Source organism: Toxorhynchites rutilus, chromosome 1 (genome assembly GCF_029784135.1).
Source record: "Toxorhynchites rutilus septentrionalis strain SRP chromosome 1, ASM2978413v1, whole genome shotgun sequence".
Lineage (NCBI taxonomy): Eukaryota > Metazoa > Arthropoda > Insecta > Diptera > Culicidae > Toxorhynchites > Toxorhynchites rutilus.
In genome coordinates, this window is record NC_073744.1 from 17,933,819 (window position 1) to 17,957,634 (window position 23,816).

The following is a 23,816-nucleotide window of genomic DNA, read 5'->3' on the forward strand; positions in this document are numbered from 1 at the left end:
TATTTCGGGCTCTGTTTGTCTTAAACTGGCTCTACTTCAAAAAGTGTTCAGCGCATTGCGATTCGGTTGCTTTCATTTGAAAGATATGACAATTTAATACAAAATACAGTTGTGAAACATCTAAATTTGTGGATTTTATTAACATTTTGACAGTTAGAAAAAACTTAAATGTTTGTGTTTTTAAGGAGCAAATCAACTCTTTCTGCCCCGGGTGCGAAAGCTTCACTCGACGCCACTGGGTGTTATTATTAATTTCATCCCAAAAATACATAATGAACTTGATCGTTTCTATCAACCAAATGAAAGTTAACTAACCGCTCTACAATTCGTTGTTTGGTACCCAACTTCTATCTTTTTTAGTTTCACTGCAATTTCATTTCGAACAATTCCTGGTTATCAATCATAATTTTCAAAAATCACGATTTTTACTCCACTGTAATTATAATATACAATTCACTTTCACCTAAACCTTTAAATATTACTTTTTTTCTTGAAAAAAAACACTATAGACTGGAGATATAAACAGTAAAAACCAAAAACGGAATCAAAGCGAAATTTCAAATGATAATAATAATTAATATAAGTTACCGTTTTCATAAACTCATTGTTGAACTAATTAAAATAATAAGAAAATAAAAAATAGAAAACAAATCCAAACCCAAATCATGCATTGATGAAATAATGAAATAATGAAATATTGAAATAATAAAATAATAAAATAATGAAATTATGACATAATGAAATAATGAAATAATAAAATAATGAAATAATGAAATAATAAAATAATGAAATAATGAAATAATGAAATAATGAAATAATGAAATAATGAAATAATGAAATAATGAAATAATGAAATAATGAAGTAATAAAATAATGATATAATAAAATAATGAAATAATGAAATAATGAAATAATGAAATAATTAGATAATTAAATGATGAAACAACGTTGCGAGTGTAAAGACATTGGTCATTTAAGCAACTAGTATGCAAATACTTGAAATCTTCGAAAATGAATTAGACTACTTTTTGAGAAGAGCCAAGTTTTTGACGTAGGACTAGGACATTTTACATTAAGGGTGCCAAATCAGGAAATAGGTCACGTTTTTATGAAATAAAGTTAACGTTAATAACTATTTTTGCTGCGAATGGATTTCAATGGATTGGATTTACATACCAATAGAATCGGAAGTTTTCTAAGATTTGTTTGATATGCTTTACATTATAATCCCATAGCCTGTATATGGTTTAAATTGATGAAAATTGGAAGCATTCCCACTTCCCCCCACACATTTGTTCTGTCCATTTGTGTGCTTTCCCGAACAGAGCTGTCTATAACGGGCAACTTATGCAGCCGCTAGAATAGAAACAACGAAGGGGGATAGCGAAAAGAGAATATTTGCGAAGTAAGTAAGCTGTCGCTAGCGTATAAGTATTGCATCTCCTCCGAAGAAAAATCCTTAGAATATTTATGTGCCCGAAACATATAGGTAGCTTATTATGCTCATTTTGTGTTTTATGTTTCCCCTCGAGCTATGAACGCTAGCGAAATGATTCTAAAAAACCACGCAAGCCATTAAACCTTTTCAGGGTCCCCGGAATGTTTTACTAAATAGCTATTTATGAAATTATATCCAAAATGACCAACAAATTTCAAAAAAAATATATAGCGTATTCCTTCGTCCTAAGCGGTCGTGTTTCGGATACAACCCCTTTAATTTTTTTTTCTTTATTTTTTACAAAAATTCATAATCTCTAAACTATAATTCCTACAAAATTCTGGTCAAAGGATGAAATATTGGAAATTGTTTGGATATTCAAAACAAATACCAAAAAAAATTTTAAAGAAAAATAACACTGCAAAAAAAATATGAAAATTTGAATTTTTTTCTTAAAAACGTATAAATTCTCAAAAAATAGATATGAATATCCCTTACTATTTCCAACAAATCACCTATACATCGAAAGATGGGCACTTTTACAGGGAAAAATGTTTTCCAAAAACTTTTTTTTTGAAAACTTACTATTAACGTTTCACTCGTAACATTTTTATATATAAATTATCGCGATTCACATGTTCTGCAAACTTTTTTATAGCTAGAAACATGTCAAGACCTTGTCAAATGCGAGAATGTTATGAGTAAAACATTACTTTTTCAGGAGTCTCATACCAAAATGCCATGTATCCCAGAAACTATAAAGAAAGTATAAAATAATAAGGAAATAAGGAAATCTGGCAAAATAATATATAGAAAATAAGAAATAAGACAAAACTGGCATCTTTGGAATTTCGAACATCGAACGAGTGAGAATGAAATACTGAATAAACCCCGAACGTGAAAGCAAAGAAAAATCGATGAAAATAGACGTATTGAATGGTGGTTTACTATAATTTGAATAAAAATGTATTAAGAATCAAATGTTTGGAAATGAAAGATTTAAAACCAATGATCAAAAATTAAGATCTACATCCCTTGATGGGTAGCTCTTACTGCTCGAGGATCATAATAAACCATTTTCCAAAGACGAATTAATTGGGAGTCAAGGGATAGATCCCCGATGAAGGCTTTCTGCATCATATTGCAGCAGTGCCCAGACACACAGGTGAATGTCGATGACTTGTCGCAACATGCACACTCCCTCTTTCTCGCTCTCGCTCGTGAAGTTGTCAATCGTGTTTTCCGACACTGCTACGTGCTCTGTGCGTCGTCGTCCCTTGGACTTGGACTTGAATTCTTGCGGTAAACGACGAATTTCGAGCTTATCTATTTTTATTTTTATCCTCCATCCCGCCTAACCCCCTTTCTCCAACCACTGTTGAGTACGCAGCCCGATCATAATGACCAACCGATCGATGTATAAGGGGGAAGGGGGAACGCTGGTAATTGGTACCACGTAAGGACGTAATTTAGCGACATAAACTGTGCACGCAGCACCACTCAAACGTAAGTGGTGCAACGCGATGCAGAAAGATTGACCGCGGCCGATATGATCATCGAAGAGGCAGACGAGCCACGATCATTTCAGATAAACGAGGACGATGGATGGAAAAGGTGGTAGAATGGCCAGCGCTGATGTTGTGACCGTGTTGAGTAATTGTTGATTCCTTTTTTTCTCTACTTCATGCAATGTGGCTCTCTTCCAATCGATCAGTCGACCTCCAACTCGAGATTGGGGCAATACTTCGAAACGCATTCTAATGCGAAATACTGCACTTGAAGAATTTGATGTTCTGCAATGGAAATTTCTAACAAGTGTGTTCGTTCGTCTGTTCCCATGGCGCAGGAAAAAGCACCCTCAACGCTCGACGACCGCTAATAAATTACCATTCCATGTACCGCGAGACGTGGTTGCATTGCAATAGTTTATTAAATTACCTTTGCTGCTGCCAATAAGCCGACCGAACCGCGGCCGAACCATCGGTTCGCTATTGGCAGTGAATTTATGTCCAGGTGCTACTCGACTAATCGCGAGTAGCGTGACAACAGTCGAGCAGTCGGACAAGTAGGTGACCTCCAAATCGGACTCTGTTCAGGTTCGATCTACGGTTTTTTGATCGTGAAAAGCCACACACTGTCCTCCTAGCGGTATAGATTTTCTGCCTTAGTGACCAACAAATGTTGGTGGTGAACCGTTGGTCAAAGGAAGCAATAAAAAACCACTGCCCGGTGTGCACCACGGCATGGTCCTGCAGCTGCAGCAGCCAGCCAGCCTGCACTCTGGGGCAGAGGAAATGTGGCCGAGAAATCGAAACGAGGTTGAACATTAATTTAGCCGCCGCGGGGCTACGCGCGCACTCCAAGTGTTCTACACAGCGATGTGTTCCGCGTGTAATTTGCTGGGATCGGTTTAGCGTGGGAAAACTGACAGGTTTCGTTTTTGGGGAGCATTAAACCACGGGAAAGGTGGTCCTGAAGGAGTGCGGTTCCACTGATGAACCTGAGATCAGCCACTCGGTCATAGGTACTGAGTTGTATCAACAGAGGACTTCTCTGTCGATAGGTTAAACCTGTCTCGTTATAGCTCACGACACCTGGTATAGATAGATAACGTGTGATTAATGCGTGCCGTGTGAGTGCTCCATACTTTGTTGGTTTGAAAAGATCTTATTCAGAAAAGTATCGTAGTAAACAGAGGTCAAAAGGAAAAAAAGAAATTTTCTAGCAGTGAGAACTATGTTCATCGGTTGAAAACTGAAGGTGAAAATTTGTTCCCCAGCTTTTGCTATAGTTGCGTTCCCACAACACGATCGATTACGGATTTTTTGTTGCGAAATATGCTGCACAGCATAATTTGTGGAGATTTCATTTTGTTAAGAGATGCTAAAAAAATACTTGAATATTCAAAAAAATCAGTATTTCAGTGTCGCTCTAGAGAGTGAGCAATCAGCAGTACAAACTAATGGTGAGGCGTAATTTTAAAATCCATGGTTGTGTGAGGCTCTTTCGTTAGAAACGATACTAGACTATTTCAATTCTCGATAGGGATCGTCTATTTATTTTTCGCATAATGCCTGTATTCATCGTTACTCTCTCCGTCAATTCTTTTTGCATCTCAATGCATCTACCAAACTTGTTCAGTATAGCTGATAGGATGGCATAAGATGAAACCGATCATAAAATGTGTCTCGCCATGTTAACGGATTTGCCTACTATTGCCTTTTCTGTCTCTACTTTCTCTTCTTTCTCTTTTCATGTGTTCGTCTTATTTCTGCTCTTTCATATCTCTCTTTCCTTTTCTTTATTCTCTCCTTCTTTTTTATTTTTTCTCTTGTCTTTCTTTTCGTTCTCTTATTTCTTTGTATTTTTTTTCCTTTCTTTCTTTCTTACTATTTTTGTTCCTTTTTGCTCTTCTCATTCATTTTTTTGTCTTCCTTCCCTCCTTCCTATTTCTACATTTCTCTTTTATCTTTTTTTTTCGCTTCTTTTTGTGCTCTTTTCCAATCGCTTCTTCATCCTTTCATGTTTTTAACTTAATTTTTTTTCTCTTATCTCGATATCAGAGATGCTATTATTATTGTTTTTGAGTTATAATTTTTCAAATTTTACATGTTTTAAGTTTTCGATCAATATTCCTTTGTGACTAAACAAGACCATTGCGACTAGAATCCAATCTTCTCGCAAATGTGATATTGTGAAGACAGTTTTGATGTAGAATTTAAAATACAAAAGTTAGAGCAAAAACCCCTGCTTTTTCATGGTCACCCTCATGCAACTTAGGAAAAAAGCGCTTAATCGATTATATTAAAAGAAAGAAAAAAGCTTTGTTCTACAAAGTTGTTTAAAACAATTGGGGCTACTACATTGTAGAACTATGTTTATCTCTATCTATAAAGATAAGAAAGTTAAATTTTTTATTTTATCGATAGTTTTTGTCACCCTATTTTTGATAACATAAAAATGAACGCTCTATCATATGTAACAACTTTGACGAAGACAATTCTTGTCTAGAGAATAATCGTCGAGCTCTAAATGCTAATTTCCACTTAAATGCATCTTCTGGACCATTGTGCAATGTAATAAGTCGATCATCTAAATCGGTTCAGTAGTTCAAATGTTAGGAATTTTTTTCAGTGGCAAAAATGGGGAAAATTTGTGTTTATCATCGATTAACTTTAAAAAATCCTAACTCAAAAACGAAAAAAATGGCATATTCGATATCGATATATGTTATGTAGAAAACACTCATCTTTCAAGAAAAAAAAGGGGTGGGTTACATCTATGATATAACCGCAAGGTTGACGTGGGACTACCTTTGCTTAGTAATCATTGGTTTGTATTGATTAAATTTTTGATTGAATGAAACAATTTCCGAATTCAATTGAATTCAATATATTTGCGTTGTGAGACCGTGTTAGGGAAACGCACTCTAGTCTGCACAATAGCAAGCGAGTACAAAAGTACTCGCAGTTTGCATGTATTTGCAATGCCGATTTCCCCAGACACCTTGGTTTAGAAGTCTTTACTCCCGACCTGCATGAATTTACAATCCCAATTTCCCTAGACACCTTGGTTCTGAAGCCTGTGTTGAGGAAACATATTTTAGTCAGAATAAAAAGGCCCCGACTTGCATGTATTTGCAATGCAAACTTCCCCACGCTCCTTGGATTTGAAGTCTGTGTTAGGGAAACACATTTTGGTGGGAACAAAAGCTCCCCCTACTTTCATGTATTTGCAATGTCGATTTCTCCAACGCTGCTTGGCTTAGAAGTCTGTGAAGAACACATTTAGAAGAGAACAAAAGTCCCCCTACTTTCATGTATTTACAATTCAGATTTCCCCAAGGCGGCTTGGTTTTGAAGTCTGTGTTGGGGAAACCGTAAAGCGGGCCAATCAAAACGAGGCAGTTTGAGAGTTCAGATAACGCTTAACATTTTACAGTTATTCAGTTATTTATCTAATGGAAAATAACATTTTATTAATCGCTATAGGTGCGTAGAAATATTCCCTATCAATTGATGCAAACATCCTTCCGATCCAGTAGAAAATGTTCGAGTTATAAGCATTCTAAATCTTGCATTTTTTCCTGCATGTTCAGTGTTTATGTTTTCATTTTACCCCCCATATATTCCGGTTAGTCGTAGTCCCACGTCAATATATAAAAAAAAAATAAAGGCTTTTTTTAATCAATTCATTTATTTCTGCAAGCTCAGTTAATTAAGATCAATTTGATATGGCGATCATCTAAATCGGTTCAGTGGTTCAAAAGTTATTAATTTTGAAGAAAAGGCATTTTTGGGAAAAAGTGGAAAAAAAGGTTTTCCGGCCATAAAAAAAATTAAAAATACGGGTCTAATGTTTTGCAATAAAGATCAAAATTACCATATTTGATGAAAATCTGAGAACCACCATATCTGTTTCACATGGAATGGCTGACAGAAGGATATTCTCAAAAGAATCATTGGCAAATGCTGCTGTCTAAAGAACGTTTGGAACGTTTGTCAAATATTTGTTCGATTTTAATTTAATCAGTTTCACAAACAGTCAAAGATGAGCATCTAAAACGCTTGCAGATGAAGAAATGTAAAGAACTGTTTCTCTGGTATATTCTCCAGGTAGATATCAAAGGTTGAAGAAAAGCTGATTAATCCTTTTTACGGCGTATAGTTCAGCATACCGTCTTATCAAACACTCAATGCCATCGTTCTACCATTATTCATCTGACTAGTTTTAGTACAACTAATGATTGTTTGTTGGGTATTTATATAACTGATAGTTAAGACCTTCCAATTTTTCCTTTCAATTTTCAAAGTTCTATTGATCAAACTGTTAACAAACAACTTTTCAACCAAACTTTTTTTCTTTTCCTTTTCAGATTAATTTATCTCCCAAAATAAAATCCCCTGCAGCTTCAAATTGTCACCGTTTGGAAAAAAACAAGATTGAATGCATGCAGCCTCATGTGAGCAATATTGTGATAGAAAAAGTTCCCACTCCGGGATGCATTTTCGCCGTTGGAAATGATATGCAATGCATGACGACGAGACAAAAGTACGAAAACTATCATCTCACATCTCACCTTCGTGGGTATGCGTGCGAGTGTTTGTGTGTTGTTTGGGCAAGACAAACCCCCTATTTTTCCCGATGACATCCCGGCTTCCGGCGTGCAAAATTTTAACGAACCTTTTACTTATTTCTACATAATGACCCCACCAACATCAAATTTATTCCAGTTCCGGTATTATTCCCGCGCTCGAAGCGGAATAATTTATTTAGTGAGGGGAAAAAATTGGTTCCGCGATAGATGAGAAATCTAATAAAGTTGAAAGCTTTTCATGGTGCAGTTTTCAGATGGCACCATCACCGCCAATAACACACACCACACACCTCCCGAAAGGGGTTGCCGTGACCCGTGTGGAGCTAAGGTGCATTATTTTTCATTATTTATATAGGATAATATTTTTACTACTCGGTGGGGGGGGGGTTTCGTATCCCTTTCCATCGCTAGTAGCGTCATCTTCTTTAGGTTTTGTTTTTCTGCGGAACTGACTTTTCCGCAGAAAATGAAGGTTTCTTATTGGAATATTTTTGATGGTATCCTTTTTGGTTGGTGGGATCTAGTTTACTTTGTCTCATTCTCTTAAGAATGCATTAATATAATGAGGAGCGTGATTAAAGCGAAAATCCTGAATGAACCGGAACGATGACTGCACATAATTCTCGTGTCTAAACTATATACAAGGAAGCTTCTTGGTTTCCCTCGAAATCCATAACTTCACTACCCACATTTTCGGGATTCGCTCCCATCTGGTCTTCACGACAATCCACCCACAAACACACACATATATGCTCTCCACATACAAATAGAAATGCGCCCTTGTTCCCCATCTCCGGCAGTGCACGGCATGATTCCGACGGTTCTATCGGCAGAGACAGTGTCTGAGACGCGCGTCACGCCAACCAGACGACGCCAGACTTTCCCCCCGCAGTGGTGAAACTTTTGCCAAATGCGCCGCCGGAAACGCTCGCGAATCCCAACTTGTTGCATCCCCAATGACGACAACAACAACAACAGTAAAAATAATAATAATAATAATAACATCAACCCCAAAAACAAGGCAACAGTTTGTGCCGACAGTTCCGCCAAAGTCGTAGACTAGAAACGATCGGTTAGCAGAAGTGAGTTTAGTGCGCGACGACCCCTCCCCCCACGGTCTGGAGTGGTAACAACACAGCTGTGGAAGTGTTTCCGAGGGGGCCAAAATGGCGGACTGTTCGTACGCGAGGTGCGTCCAGGAACGGCGCTACATCCGGCGTGAGCTAGCCAAATGGACCAAAACCATGGTGCACATCGTAGGTAAGTGCTTCAATTTCATCATTCTCTCTTCCTGTGTTTGTATATATATATATTTCGCATCATCTTAACGAGTCCAGAAGAGGCAGGAATAAAAATGCGCTCCACAAAAATAGGAAGGCAGCAAAAAACAATTGATTAAATGACATCGAGAGCGTAGCGAGAAACGACGGCCTTTGTATACTTCGGATGCCTCTCCCTCGATTCCCATTCCACGCTTGAAGCGGGGGTGTGGAAACTGACTCCGAAGGGAGGGGGTGACTTAAAAGTTTTCATCCAAAACAACTCTCCTTCCTGCAGCGTTAGCTCCCTCCGTCTCCGGCAGCTGTAGTGGTGTGCAACAAGTGAATTTTCGATTCGGTTTTATGGAAATAGTTGTCAGACCTTCCGTTGTCCCGTCCCCGTCTGCTCCCCCGTTTCCCCTTCATCCGCCATGCTGCGGAAAAGTTCCATTTCTTCTTGCGCACCAAACGGCGCTCGTCGCTACACACACAAAATATAGAGAGCAAGGAAAAATCCTGCTTGGCGGTGCACTCTCTTTTAGGACTCTTCGGTATATAAACACCAGAAAATATAATAAGCTTTTGCGCTTGTGCCAGTTGGCAGTGATTTTTTCATCTTCTCCTTCTCTTGCACTTCCCGAAACGCGGCAGAATTTCATCCTGGAAAAAAAGAGGAGCCCCCACCGAGAAAAGCTACCGATAGCATCGCATCGGCTCCTTCGAAAATTGCACACACATTGCACACGAACGATAAATTTATGTTGCATAACGAGCCTTGCACCCACCTCCCGCCTCCACCATGGAAATAACATCTTCCGCAACTGCTTTCTTCTTTATTCTAGCGTCGAGAAAAAATAGTGCAGCAGGCAACAGGTTTCTGTATTATTGGTCCCAGCTTCAACTGTGGCGATGTTATGGTTTTCCTTTACCCAACTATTTGAAACCCCTGAACTGGCTCCATTTGAGTGGCTCCCAAACGTCCGTTTCATTTGAGTCCACCAAATTCATTTAACCCATTTTAGGCCAAGCGTTCGAAAAATCGAATAGCAACTTTGATAACTTTTCATGTCTTTGGAAAGCAACCATATGGTAATGTTTTTGCACCAAAGGTAGCTTAATTTATTAGCTACCACTTACTATCAAGTTCATTCAATTTTGTATAACTTCATTGGGCAATATATTCGATTTAAAGCAAGTAAGTTTGGAAGGTGTTTTCAATATCAATTAAAAAACCCAATAAAATACAAAAATATGTAAACATTTCTACATTATTATTTTGATAAAAGAGCATACATTGCGATATAGGGCAGTAATCATTCGATTGAGCCTACTACGAGAAAATAACAGCCGGGGAAATTGAGTGTTCGAAAAATCGAACGTTGGCCGTAAGCAACATTTTTTGTCTGCTGAATCAATACCAACACATTTAACCTACGCAGCGAATTTGGTTCTTTAACTTTGGAAGATGGGAGGTTTTTCATTTGTTTTTGCATTTTCAATTGTGAATGTTTGCAAATATCGATTAATTTAGCAAATATTATTGAAAATCTGTACGATTTTTTGTCCTTAGCTGATGGCGGCTCGTGTGTTCGTGTGTGCAGGAACCGGAGAAAATTATCAGTACGTGTAGCGAGGATTCTAATGAGATTGCAGGTGTGAATATTCTACCGCCGGACAGAATAATAACCACCAATCCTTAATGCTTTTTTCGCATAACTTTGGTACTTTGCAGGTTATGGAAAATGTTCGATTTTTCGGGAAATGGGTAATTGGGAAGAAATTATTCTTAAGCATAGGCATTTCTCCAAGGCCAACAATAAAAATAACAGCATATGCTTCCGTTTGAAAAAAAAAACCTGCCAGTAATAAGTTAAAATTACATGAAATAAGAAATGTCACATCTCACCTTAGGTGGATTAATTTAAGTTTATACTTAGAGACCTCCATCCTCCTGTGCTTGTTCATCCCGGAATATAAAATTGATGCATTTATGAATACCGTATATTTGCTAATTGAAGTGACTTTCAGTTCGCAGTATGTTTGTACTTGCAAATAAAAAGAGCGAGTTTCGGCCAATGTTCGATTTTTCGAACAGTAATTTCCCGGAAAATGGAAGATGGGGAAAAAACAATTCTTGAACAGTGGGGTTTCTTTAGCGTCAATAATCAAAATTACACCAATGGCTTTGGTCGAAAAAAAAATTTTTACAGCTTGGTTGTTAATGGGTTAATAACTTAATCATGTTACCATAAATGTCAGACTGGTGAAAACATTTCCCTTCACGCTCCCCCTCGAAAACAATCCTTCCACTGTTCAGTGTAACAACACACTACTCAAATGCATCTCGAAAATTTGCACACAGAACTCCAAACACAGATGATCATCGTTTGGAGAGTAGACCTCCCCAAAAAGGAAAAAAAAACAGACAGCCAAACGAAAAACGAAACCTCCGAAACGAGCAACTTTTTTTTTGCTACTCGCTGTCGTTGTCTCCCACCACTCTCTGCATATGGCCCCGAAACAGCTTCCCACTCAAGTGCAGTGTTGAACTTTTCGCAATTGATAGTGAAAACATGCAGCTCAACACTCATCACAAGACCTCGTCCCCTTCGTCCTGGCCAAACTGTTTCGCGTGCATTTTCTGCAGCATCATCATCATCATTCGTCGTAACTCTCTCGTAACTGTGGTGTGTGGTTTTTGTGGTTTTTGTGTGCGGTCCCCTCGAAGCGAATTTTTGCCGCTGGGAAATTTGCTGACGAAAATAGCAGCAGGCCTAACTAGAATGGTCTCTTTTTTCGGGGGCGGCAAGGGCTTCAGCAAGGATGATAATCAGCATGTTGGCATGGTACGGGTTTTCTGGAGGTATTTTATCTCCCATCGGGAAAATTTAACATTTTTGTTGTTGGTAATCACAAGAAAAGTTGTCGGCATTGGCTAGACTACAGTACAGACCCTATTTAAAAAAAAAACTGGAAAATAAGTATCAACAATTTCGTGAAAAAAAAATAAATAGAAGAAGGAAAACAATTTCATGGAAAAAAGTATCGAGCAAAAACAAATTCAAGTACAAAGGACCTGGCTGGGTAAGGAAGTAAAAAATGTCCCCAAGCCAAATCACCAGTTCTATATAAAATATTGTACAGGGTGCCAAATAAGGAATTTTGACTATTTTGACTATTTTGCACCCCATGTGGTTCACCATAGGATCTATGGTCAAAAACGTACTCTCCATTTTTTTTTAATGCAGTTCTTCATGGCTTCGAGATAAATATTAAAAAAAAACTGAAAGTGCATCTTTCTATGGTGAACGTATTGAGAAATATTATCAAAAAAAAAAATCATCAAGAATTGAAGTAAATACTAAAAAATTGAAATATTGAAATATTTGTTTAGGGAATTTAGAGATTCAGTACTACTCTAGTTCGCATTTAAATGTGTTTCTACGCCTTTTTTAGATATGTGTGATTTTTTTTTCAGAATTTTAACGGTGTTTTTTTTATCCCATTTATTTATTTAAGGCTCATTAGCATTTTTTAGCTGTAACATAGCCGAATTTTAATCGTGTACATGTCACATGGTTATCATACATCTATAATTAGCACATTACACAGTTGCCACTCGCCAGTATTCCTTCTATACCATTACATATGGTACATTCACACAGTAGCCATTCAGGCGTAAGAGTATTCTTTCTGTTCTTCCATTATCCAGTTGGACCACCGGACAGCGGAGACAGTTGATTGAGTTATTTATAGAACAGCAGCCCGATGTGTCTTGCAGAGCAGAGCAGTTGTATAGATGAATCGATCTTATTTCGACCGTGGATCGATCTCCATCGCTGATGATTGTTGCGTGGACGTAGCTATTCTGTAACAACACAAAGATGGTCAATGAGGATCCTGAGTTTTGAACTCACGATCGATCGCTTACTAAGCGAACGCGCAACCAATGTGGCTACGGAGACCCCCAATTTTAACGGTGTTGTGCGGTACAAATAAAATATATTTCCAAATTTTTAACCTTTTTTTTTTGAATTATTATAGGAGGTTGTGTCCATGAGACGACCGCATTGTTGCCGTAGAACTGCGCTGTTATTTTGTTCGAGTCGCTTGTTAATAACTTCGGATATTATTTAAGAATGCTGCGTAATTTTAGAAACAACGGTTAAGGGGCTGTCCACATACCACGTGGACAACTTTAGGAGGGGTAGGGGTTACGAAAATGTACACGCTTGTCCACGGTGCGGGAGTAGGGTATTAGTATTTTTTAAAGTTAAACATTCAAGTTAATTGTCAAAATTTAATGAGATCTGTTTTGTATTTACACAATTTTTTTTAAATTTTACGCCCGCCCTGAGTACTCAGTATTCATCAATAAAAAAACTGAACTACCTGAGAGTGCTGCTCGGTCAAACATCCATATTTTTTCATATGACTGAACCTCTTTCCTGAAATGTATATTCTGAATGTAACGCACATGAGCTAGGATCCATCAATTTATTCCAATCGGTAATAGAGGGCTATTAAATCTGTCAGGATTAAGACACCCAAAAACACAATGAATGTTGGATTTTTGTAGTATTAAAAATCACAACTTAAGTGCGGGTTGAATTCAGCTTTTGCTCTTGATGACAAAACGGTTTGGTTTTTTTTTTGAGAACTCTCAAGGATTTCTGAACATTGAAAGAACAACAAATTCTTCTGTGAGTGTACGGGCCGTATCTCTGCAGATCTATTTCTTGATGTGGTTCTTCATTGATGTCTGATAATTTTTGTGAAATGCTTCTTTTGAGTTGTCTGGAAAGTTCATGCTGCTACTGCTGGCAATCAAATCGAGACAATTATCAAGATTAATCCTTGATGAACATGAATTAGCAGATTCGCTACAGATGTCGAAAATCACCGTTCATGAGAAACAAAACATCACGCTACAAAGCATGGACTACATATTAACCCATATTATGGAACCTGATCGGATTTGACATATCGCAATCCGAACGAAATAAACTTTTGCATTCTGCATTTCAAGGTTGCAACATTTGCAAAAACCGATAGGGTTTGACTCGATCAAATTAAGGGGAATAGAGACACGAATTTCGGACGTTTCTTCGAGCTCCGAAAAAGTAAAACAAAAAATATTTTTACCATCCATTATATCACTATTTGTTTATCTATCTTTCAACAATAAAACAAAAATTGACCGGAAATAATATATCCATAATTAGAAGCTGATCGAGTGAGGGGGTTCAAAAAAAAAGTTGTGCCATGGCGTACACGATTCCAGCCCTTCTGGTTATCTGAAACAAACAAATCGAACAGATTCTGAATCAGTAAAGATGCCACTATCGCATGAACCTCGGACAAATCTAAAACGTGTTTTTTGACAAAATGGTGGAAATTTGAAGAAAAAAAGCTGTTTGAAACATTTTTTCCAAGTTTCTTGATTTTTTGCGTAGAACTACGTCTTTCAGGAAGGGTGCCAAATCAAAAAACTGGTCACGTTTTCATGAAATAAATAACTATTTACGAATTCGAATTCTCATGATTTGCATACCAATCAAGATTTGCAAGATTTGTTTGATATGCTATACATTACAATTCGCTAATCTCTAAACGGTTGAAATTCGTGAAAACTGGAAGGACTTCTTTTTTACCCATATATTTGTTCTGCCGATTTGTGAGATAACCCTACCCGTATTTCGAATGCTTATAACTCGAACATTTCTAAATACATCGGAAAGATGTTTGCGTCAATTGATAGGAAATATTCCTACGCGTCTATCACCATTGATAAAATGTTATTTTTCATTAGATGAACAATTGAATAACTGTGAAATGTCAAGCGTTATCTAAACGCCCCTAACTGTCAAGTTTTGATTGGCCCGATTCACGGTTTCCCCAACACAGACTTCAAAATCGATGTACCTGTGGAAATCCGCTCTGCAAATATACATGCAAGTCGGGGGTATTTTTGTTCCCACCGAGTTGTGTTTCCCCTGATACGGACTTCTAAATTAATGTGCCTGGGGGAATCCTCTTTGCAAATACATGCAAGTCGGGGGTATTTTTTGGTGTTGAATACATTTGTACTCGCTTGTCGTGCAGACCGGAATATGTTTCCCTTAAGCGTACTTTTAACCCTTTCGCTACAAGCGTCGTCTATAGGCGACATCCGCGCCAGGACCTGTGTGTACGAGCGCCGTCTTTGGACGACATGAGGGTGATACTTCACACCGATCACACCAGCGCGATGTGCATACTTTTCGGCACAATGCTCCGTTCAGCGGTAGTGCTCCGATGGAAAACACTGCCGTAGAGAAAGAGTTAAAGTGAGAAACCTGGGAAAATCGTCATTTCAGATACTAGAGGTGAATGAACTTTCGCGGTTCGAGAACTACGTAAAAATGAGATGCGCAATAAATTCAGAGAGAAATGTAAAATACAATGATCGTTTGACAATTCTAGCGTTCGCTTATTTTGGTGGTCCTAGGCATCATATCAAACGTAAAAGGACGTTCATCAAATTTACTTGTAACGAAGAACATAATCTATTACAAAAATTTCGATGAATTCTAAAATAATATTCGCAGTGTTAAACAAGTGAATTGCATAATATAAATGCGTAGTTCTACGTCAACAATGCGGTCGTGTCCTAGATACAACCCCTTACAATTTTTTTTAGAATAGTAAAGTTACGAAATTATGATTTTTTTTATAGGTTCATGCGATAGAGAGATGTATGTATACAGATTGTATTTATATAATCATAGATCGGATAAGCAGAACTTGAGACATCGTGTAAGCCAGTTTGAAAAAACATGTTTCGAGGAAAACGCGTTTGAAGTTAATTGTTATGGCCGTACTAGATAAGATATCGCTTCACTAAAATGGCTATAACTTGGTAAATAATGAGATTTTCGAAATGTTTCTTCTATGGTATATTCTTAAATATCTGAATTAGAGAAATATGAAGAAAAAAAAGTTGATTTTTTCAAATTTCTAGACTAGAAAAGCCTCTTAAAGAACGCAGCATTGTGCTAATTTCAAATCCGATTGGATTCCGGAATAAGGGTTTATTGTACCGAAAAACACTTGAAGGGATTTATCTCAATCTGCGATTCGTTTCAAAAACGCGACGAAAATACGAAATTGTAGCGAATTGTAAAGGGCAAATCATTCACAAGAATGTTGAGTTAAAAAAAATCTTAGCAAGTGAATGGAGCCCCGAAGCAGGTTTTCGCTTAAAGAAAGTTATGGCTGGGCCTGGTAGGACTGGAAGAAGATCTGTATCATGAGCTTCTACCAAGCAACTAGTTTCGATGAATTCTAACAAGTACTGCTAGCAGCTGAACAACTGTAAAATGTCAAGCGTTAGCGCTGCTATACAAATGAAACATTTCCGCACAATTCAAAAAACTATTCAAGCAAACGGAAGCGGGGTCCTATGGAATTAATCCACATATTTCAACCAAACATGACAATTGAAAATTTTCGGAAAACTCTGAAGTAAAATGGGAAAATTCGAAAAATTGAATTCGCATATGTTCTACATATTGGCAAGCGTTGTTAGTCAATCTGATGTTTGCGGTAACGAAATTGATCTTCGTTCGAAAGTGAAAATGGATTTTAAGGTGATAAAACGCTCTCCTATATCGTCTTCCATCTAAATAAATAAAAATGGATCGCCGAATGTGTTATTAAGAGAAAAACTCGAGAAAGGAATTGTCCGATTTAGGGCTGTCTTCATTCTATCATATTTTCTGTATCAAACATCTATTCTATGTAACGGAGAAACATGTTATTTCCAAGTGGATGAAAAATCTTGCACGATAATTGTGTCTGCAAATAATCTGATTTTATAATGTCGAGTTTTGGTAGAAGTACTGACATTTTATAGTAAAAATAATTTTAAATGGTCGATTAGAAGATCAATCAATGAACAGCTCTGCGATTGGACCCATGAACGTGCGCTTAGTAAGAAGACGTGGATGTGATAACGGAAAATTTTGGGCGCGACGAAGTTTGCCGGGTCAGCTAGCCATCTATATTCTTATAGATGAATGGGGAGTATCCAATTCGATTGCGACACTCATAAATTCATCAACAATTTGTTGAAAAATGAGTGCTAAAAATTGAGAATTTTCATGAAGTGATCAATGTTCAGTTTTTCAATTTGTACTTCCCGGAATTAGATATTCCCGGAAGAAGTAATCCAAAACGTATCAATGGTTCTCTCAGATATTCTCAATCCTTACAACAAGAGCTCAGCAAAATGGAATTTAACGACAGTATGAGCGCACATTTATTTTTCGCATTCACTATTCACTGTGTATTTATTTACTCTATTATTCTTTTATTACTCGCTAAACGATTTATGTTCGACGCAGACTTTTGCATTTTTACATCTTGTATCGAACATAAGAAATAAGGACATCACGCTACATAAGAATGTCAAAAACGATTCATTTCATGACATAGGTGAGTGCTCCCGTGGCCGAGTGGTTAGCGTCTCACATTATCATGTCCGGGGGTTCGGATTCGATTCCCGTCCTGGTCGGGAAATTTTCCGTTTAAGAAATTTCTTCCGATTTGCATTGCGGTCACGCGTGTTCTAGAGCTTGCCACTCTAAAATGCATACAACTAACTAGAATTGGGAGACCCCGAACTCTACGCCTAAGAAATTTCAGTCCAGAATATGCGATTCGTAAACATGTTGGTGTCTGCAATCTGCAATTTGAGTTTCGGTTCTCAGATCTGAAATCTGATTTTATATGAAACTGCGAAGCAGAAAGAAACAAAATCAAATATGAATTTTGAATTCTCATATTCGCATTTTTGCATAACGATTAAAAAATGTCAGCACCTCCCATCGCACGGGTCAGCCATGCTAGTTCACAATCAGCACCGCCGGTTTTTCGGTTGTCGGAATTTGTGAATGTGAACTTTTAAAAGCTTTCTCTTCCCACACCCACACCCATTTGTTTACTCTTCATCGGCTCTAGAAGTAACACTTCCGGAGAATGAACCCTCCAACGTTTCGAGTGCTGCTGGATGAGAGAGGTTCCCGAAGTGACAGACAACCCCGGAAGAGCCCCTTCTCTCGCTTCCTTTTCCCTTTGCTTCACGGCCGATGCTATTTTCGGCGGTCCGGATGGAAAGTTCAACAGTTTTGTTCTAACATCTGTATCGAAAGTGCTCGTACAAATCCTGACTGAGGAGGCAATTGTTGGTCGGTGCATTGCAGTCAATTTTCCTGGGAGCGCCCCGAGGCGGGTTGGCTCTGGGGTGGTGGTGTCTGGTTATTATATCTCTTGTTTGATACTAGTTTTTCGGAAGCCACCATCAAGCCACATTTTGAGGCGGGCAAACTTGTTGCTTCCCGGCTTTCCCGGCCAACCGAAAACGGACGGTTTTTGTCGGGTCTGAATTCCATCTGCTGAAAGCGATATTTAAAGTTGTTCTGTTGGATAATTTCCTCTTATTTTTGGCATTGGGCACTTGTTGGAAGCCAAAGTGGTGGGGAAAACGGATACTCTTACTTTATCCATTGAGTGTATTCAGTGAATTTAGAATAATTCAATCTAACTCGCAACTCGATTTCAACCAATCACAGTAAAACTTTTTCCTAACCGAGCGATTTACGATTGCACGGATGGATTGCTTCGCTCCTGAAAATGGTACATTCTCGAAATTGGATTTATAGAGCAAATCCCCGACCGTCAACACTTTTCCGTCCTTCAACGGAGAGACGAAAGTTCAACATACAAATCCCAATAAATGTAAAACGATTGCCACCACTACCCCCTTCTTTCAACGGAACTCGCTGCAAACCGGAGACACACAACCCTCCAACAGGCGGCGATATACATCCGGCAACCTGTTGCTTTGGGAACATTCCCGCAAACCCCGAACAAAAGAGCCGAAAAAGTTTCCCAACACAGTTTGTCAAACAGCAAACTGATGGTGCCTTCCTTTCCGAGAGGCCATGGCTGGCATCCTTCGATAGATTGTTGAAGCTGAGCCAAACTATCCGGCTTGCTTGTTTGCCTGACACAAGGGAACGTTTCGGGACGGATCGGGGCGGTCGGAACTAGGCTTGGTTTGGAGGGTTTGGATTCAACAAGTGTCTGTCTGTGTGCATTTCCACAATGAGATTGGGGATAGACTGTTGCATGCCGTGTGGTGGATGAGAGGCGCCGGGATGCTGGGAAGCGTCTTCACTATTTGCGAAAGTGAGCAACGATCTCTCCTGCATTGGAAGGAACAGCTGTTCCTGTTCCGGTTCCATTAGGATGTGGGAAGCGGAGCCCCGCGTTGTTTGGTTTATTTTTGAGCTCGTTGCTCCGTAATTATGAACTTTAAAACTAATTGGATTGAGACTTCGAAGTTTTGCATAATGGCATGTTCTGGAATCTTTTTCTGGCGGATGTCATTTGATATATTGTATTAGGCTGTCAAAAAAGTCCTGCGGTATTTCCGCGAGGTGTCGTTGTAAGCACGTAGTTCTAGTTGTATTCATTGTATCGAGTCATACTACAGCTTGTTGGAAAGGTATTTTTGCGCGCTATAATATAGTCCTTGACAGTGTTTTGTTTGGTTAAGTCGTTCGTGAGTTATAGTGTCGCAAATATGGAGCAAAATAAAGAGAAAATCCGACATATTTTACAGTACTACTATGACAAAGGCAAAAATGCATCTCAAGCTGCCAATAAAATTTGTGCAGTTTATGGACCCGATACAGTTTCCATTTCCACCGCACAACGATGGTTTCAACGTTTTCGTTCTGGTGTAGAAGTCGTCGAAGATGCGCCACACTCCGGAAGGCCTGTCGTCGAAAATTGCGACAAAATCGCTGAATTAGCCGAGAAAGACCGGCATAGTAGCAGCCGTAGCATCGGCCAAGAGCTGGGGATAAGTCATCAAACCGTTATTAACCATTTGAAGAAGCTTGGATTCACAAAGAAGCTCGATGTATGGGTGCCACACACGTTGACGCAAAAAAACATCTTTGACCGTATCGACGCATGTGAATCGCTGCTGAATAGCAACAAAAAAAACCTGCAAACGGTCGTAGTCGAAGCCCGCTGAAGCGGCTCAGACGGTGGCCAAGCCCTCATTAACGGCCAGGAAGGTTCTGCTGTGTGTTTGGTGGGATTGTCAAGGAATAATCTATTATGAGCTGCTTCCCTATGGCCAAACGCTCAATTCGGACCTGTACTGCCAACAACTGGACCGCTTGAAGGTAGCACTCATGAAGAAGAGGCCATCTTTGATAAACAGAGGCCGCATTGTCTTCCATCAGGACAACGCCAGGCCACACACTTCTTTGGTGACGCGCCAGAAGCTCCGGGAGCTCGGATGGGAGGTTCTTTTGCATCCGCCGTATAGTCCGGACCTTGCACCAAGTGACTACCACCTGTTTTTGTCCATGGCGAACGAGCTAGGTAGTCAGAAGTTAGCCACCAAAGAGGCCTGTGAAAATTGGCTATCCGAGTTTTTTGCCAATAAGAAAGCGAGCTTCTATAACAGGGGTATTATGAAGTTGGCATCTCGTTGGGAACAAGTGATCGAACAAAACGGCGCATATTTGACTTAAAACAGATGATTGTAACTAATTTGATGAACAAATGAAAATTCAAAAAAAATACTGCAGGACTTTTTTGACAGCCTAATATTAACAGATGCTCCATTGGTTTTTGCTTAAGACATCTGAAATTTTCTGTCAAATATATTTATATGACCTTACAAATTCACTCTCATTGACAAATTGTAACCCAAAAATGAACCTACTGCATTTCAATTAGCAGCTTATTCACACTGACTGAATATACTGCAGCACTCTTTTTACACACAATCAGGGTTGCCGATAATATTATCAAAAAACTGGAAGATTGCTCTTAAAAAAACTGGAAGAAAACTGGATCCTGTAAAACCTTTTTATTTTAAGGGGGTAGTACACTATTAACATCCTAAAAACTATGTGATTTTCGCGATTTTTTTCAACGAGAAAATAAATTACTATGATTAATGTGATATCACAGTTTTATTAGGCATATATTACTTAACAAACAAAAAATAAAATTTGTTAGCCCCTTGCGGCCAAAACCTAGTAAACTGTAAACTGTAAACTAGTGGAAGTTCTACAAGTTTTTTTTTCTAGTGGACCGATTTCTACCAATGATTTTTTACGTAATCTTGAATATATTTTCTGTCATCGTACGTAGGATTTTTTCAAAATATTGATTTTTGACGAAATGGCGACATTTTCTGTAGAAAAAATGTGTTTTTGCCTAAAAAAATTGAGACAAAAACATTCACCAAAGTTATATTTTTCAAAATATCAAAAAATCCTACGTACGATGACAGGAAATTCAGTGGAGAATCTTAGAAAACCTATTTCATCAAAATCGGATGGACCATTCCGGAGGTAGAACTCTCACCAGTTTGCAAAACATAGTTACGAGAAAAAAGGGTTTTAAATTTTGGATCCGCGCTCCTTACGCATAGACTCCAGTCCACTAATTGGCTTGTAACTTTAGAACGGAACACCGGACAAACCTTAGACAAAAACTGCAGTAAAGTAGACATCCCAGAGATCATTTTAAACCAGAAATATTTTTTTCATTTTTTCATGTTTCCATGGTGTACCTACATCCTTGAGAAGATCGGCTATGATTTATTTAACATGATTTTTTTACCCATTCCAATGCTTGAGAAATAGAATTTTCTTTGAAACTTCGTGAAGTATTTTTATGTAGCTCATAAAACTGTAACTGTAATTACTGTGAAACAATATTTGAAGGATGGTTTTCTTTGAGCAAAACTTGAGTCTCGGAGTCTCGGTACGGATTAGCATGAGATACGATCATGAGAAAATACCATAAACAACCTTCCACAATATTGTTTCAATACTACAATGCCAAAAACAACACTGCTCAAGTATTGCCAATACCAAAATACCAAAAATTATCAAATTTTGGAATTGAGTAGCTATTTCTCTCTTTGTTGGTATTATTCATTGTTTCATTACTTCTTATATTAGGCTTGTCCAAACCAAATTTCGGTATCAAGATCAAAATGAGGTTTCCTTAGACATTTCCTCTTGCTCGAGATAGTATTTTTGAAAAAATATGCATAGTATGCCTTTTGCAAAATATACACTATGGTTCATATGCATTTTATGCAACGTATGCATTAGCTCTTTAGGGGAGTTTAAATTATGCATTAAATTAATGATATTTGGCAGGCGGGCTCTATGAACTATTTTGGGTAAGTTTTCTTGCTATGAACACCAGTCGTAGATGAAATGGCAGATCAAATGGTCTGAACTTCAGAATGGTTTGGAGGGCCTAGAAATCTGATATTTTTATAAATTGTGTTGATTCTTGGGTAGGCTTTTTAAAAAAATTGAGTAATACCCTGTTTTTGGAGTGGAGTTAAACTGGAACATTGGCAAGGCTGCCATACAAATGAAACACAAATTTCTGCATTACCCGAGGATTAATCAAGCAAATCCAACCAAATGAGGCATGTGAAGGTTTTAGGACGCAAATAAATGATTCTATAGCGGTTAGACACTCCACCCCCCTCTCTAAGAGGGGGCTGCCATGCAAATGGAACACAATTTTTTCTATTACTCGAGAACTAATCAAGTAAATGAAACCAAATTAGGTATATTGAGACTATTCCATGTAACGGAGAAATATGTTATTTGCAAGTGGTTGAAACATCTTGAACGAAAATTGTGTCTGAAAATAATCTGATATTATAATGATGAGTTTTGGTAGAAGTACTAGCAATTTTATAGTAAAAGATAAATTCAACGGGGTCGATTAGAAGAACAGTTTTGCGATTGGACTCATGAACTTGAGCTTTTGGGCGGGACGAAGTTTGCCGGGTCAGCTGGTCTTCATATAAAACATCTGATGGATTTCAATGAATGTTCTAAAAGCAGAAAGTGACGCAGATTTTCCTTAGACAGATATCAGAATTATGAAAAAAGAATTTCAACACAGTATCTTTTCAATGCTTTGATATGACTCATTTTTTCCTTGTTTGAAACTTTTTATCAGTTCAGTTTCAATTCTTTGTTTTTAAGGAAAATTAAACTTTGCAGTTCATTTGGCTCTTAAATCTATTATCACTTTTTGAATATTCTTCTATTCAGACCATGTCTTCAAAACAATATCGTTGAAAATATTTATTATGTAAAAAGGAAAACACAATGGGCTTATTCTTTATAACTTTATAACAAATTGTTGTTTCTCTCACACTGTTACAACGTATTTGGGCCAGTGTCCTCAATTTACATTTTATGGTGTGCAACTTTCTGTTTGACTAGTCCTAAGAATGAAAACAAAAAAAATTGCTATTGCTATTCGGAAGTAGAGTTACTTATCTTTTGTCATGTTTCAATGGGCCTGTGGGAGCTACATTTATGGTTCTTAATTATTCCTCATATCGCAGTAACCGAGTCCAAAAAAACAAATTTACGTCCTCTGGATACGTCAGGACTTCGTCTAAAAATGCCATCAAGCGGGTAACAAACGTTACAAGTAAATTTCATGACTGTTCTTTTACGTTTGATATGATGCCTAGCACTACCAAAATATGTGAACGGAAGAAGTGTTAAACGATCATTGTATTTTACATTTCACTCTGGAATTATTACATCTCTTATGTTTACGTAGTTCTCGAACCGCGAAAGTTCATTCATCTCTAGTATCTGACGATTCCCAGACTTCTCAGTTCATAAGTACGTTTTAGGGAAATATATTGAATTTACGTTGGATTTACAACCAGATGGCGCAGCGAGTAAAATGAGGATGTTTTGTTTTTTTGGTATGAAATTTGTTAACATTTTCTAGACAAATCAGAATTTATCTTCAAATTTCACGGTTTCATGTATTCTTTCCACGCTGAAAAGGTTAAAAAATCATCATTTTACCATGTGCTATGTATATTACGAGGAATGGCTTGTTATTATAATTTGATATGATATCGATTTCATCGCAATTATCC

General features: G+C 37.9%; 1 protein-coding gene across 7 annotated transcripts in view; it reads left to right on the top strand.

The window, feature by feature from the left end:
• LOC129779585 (mushroom body large-type Kenyon cell-specific protein 1) overlaps positions 1-23,816 on the top strand; it is a 407,471-nt gene that overhangs the window by 96,019 nt on the left and 287,636 nt on the right. Inside the window, exons 2-3 of one of the 7 annotated variants that reach the window (XM_055787181.1) lie at positions 7,314-7,525; positions 8,336-8,795. In XM_055787181.1, the coding sequence (XP_055643156.1) occupies positions 8,702-8,795 (94 nt within the window). In that variant the 5' untranslated portion in view covers positions 7,314-7,525; positions 8,336-8,701. Of the gene's footprint in view, positions 1-7,313; positions 8,796-23,816 lie in introns of all 7 variants that reach the window. The other 6 variants (XM_055787186.1, XM_055787170.1, XM_055787194.1 and 3 more) reach the window with 6 other exon arrangements.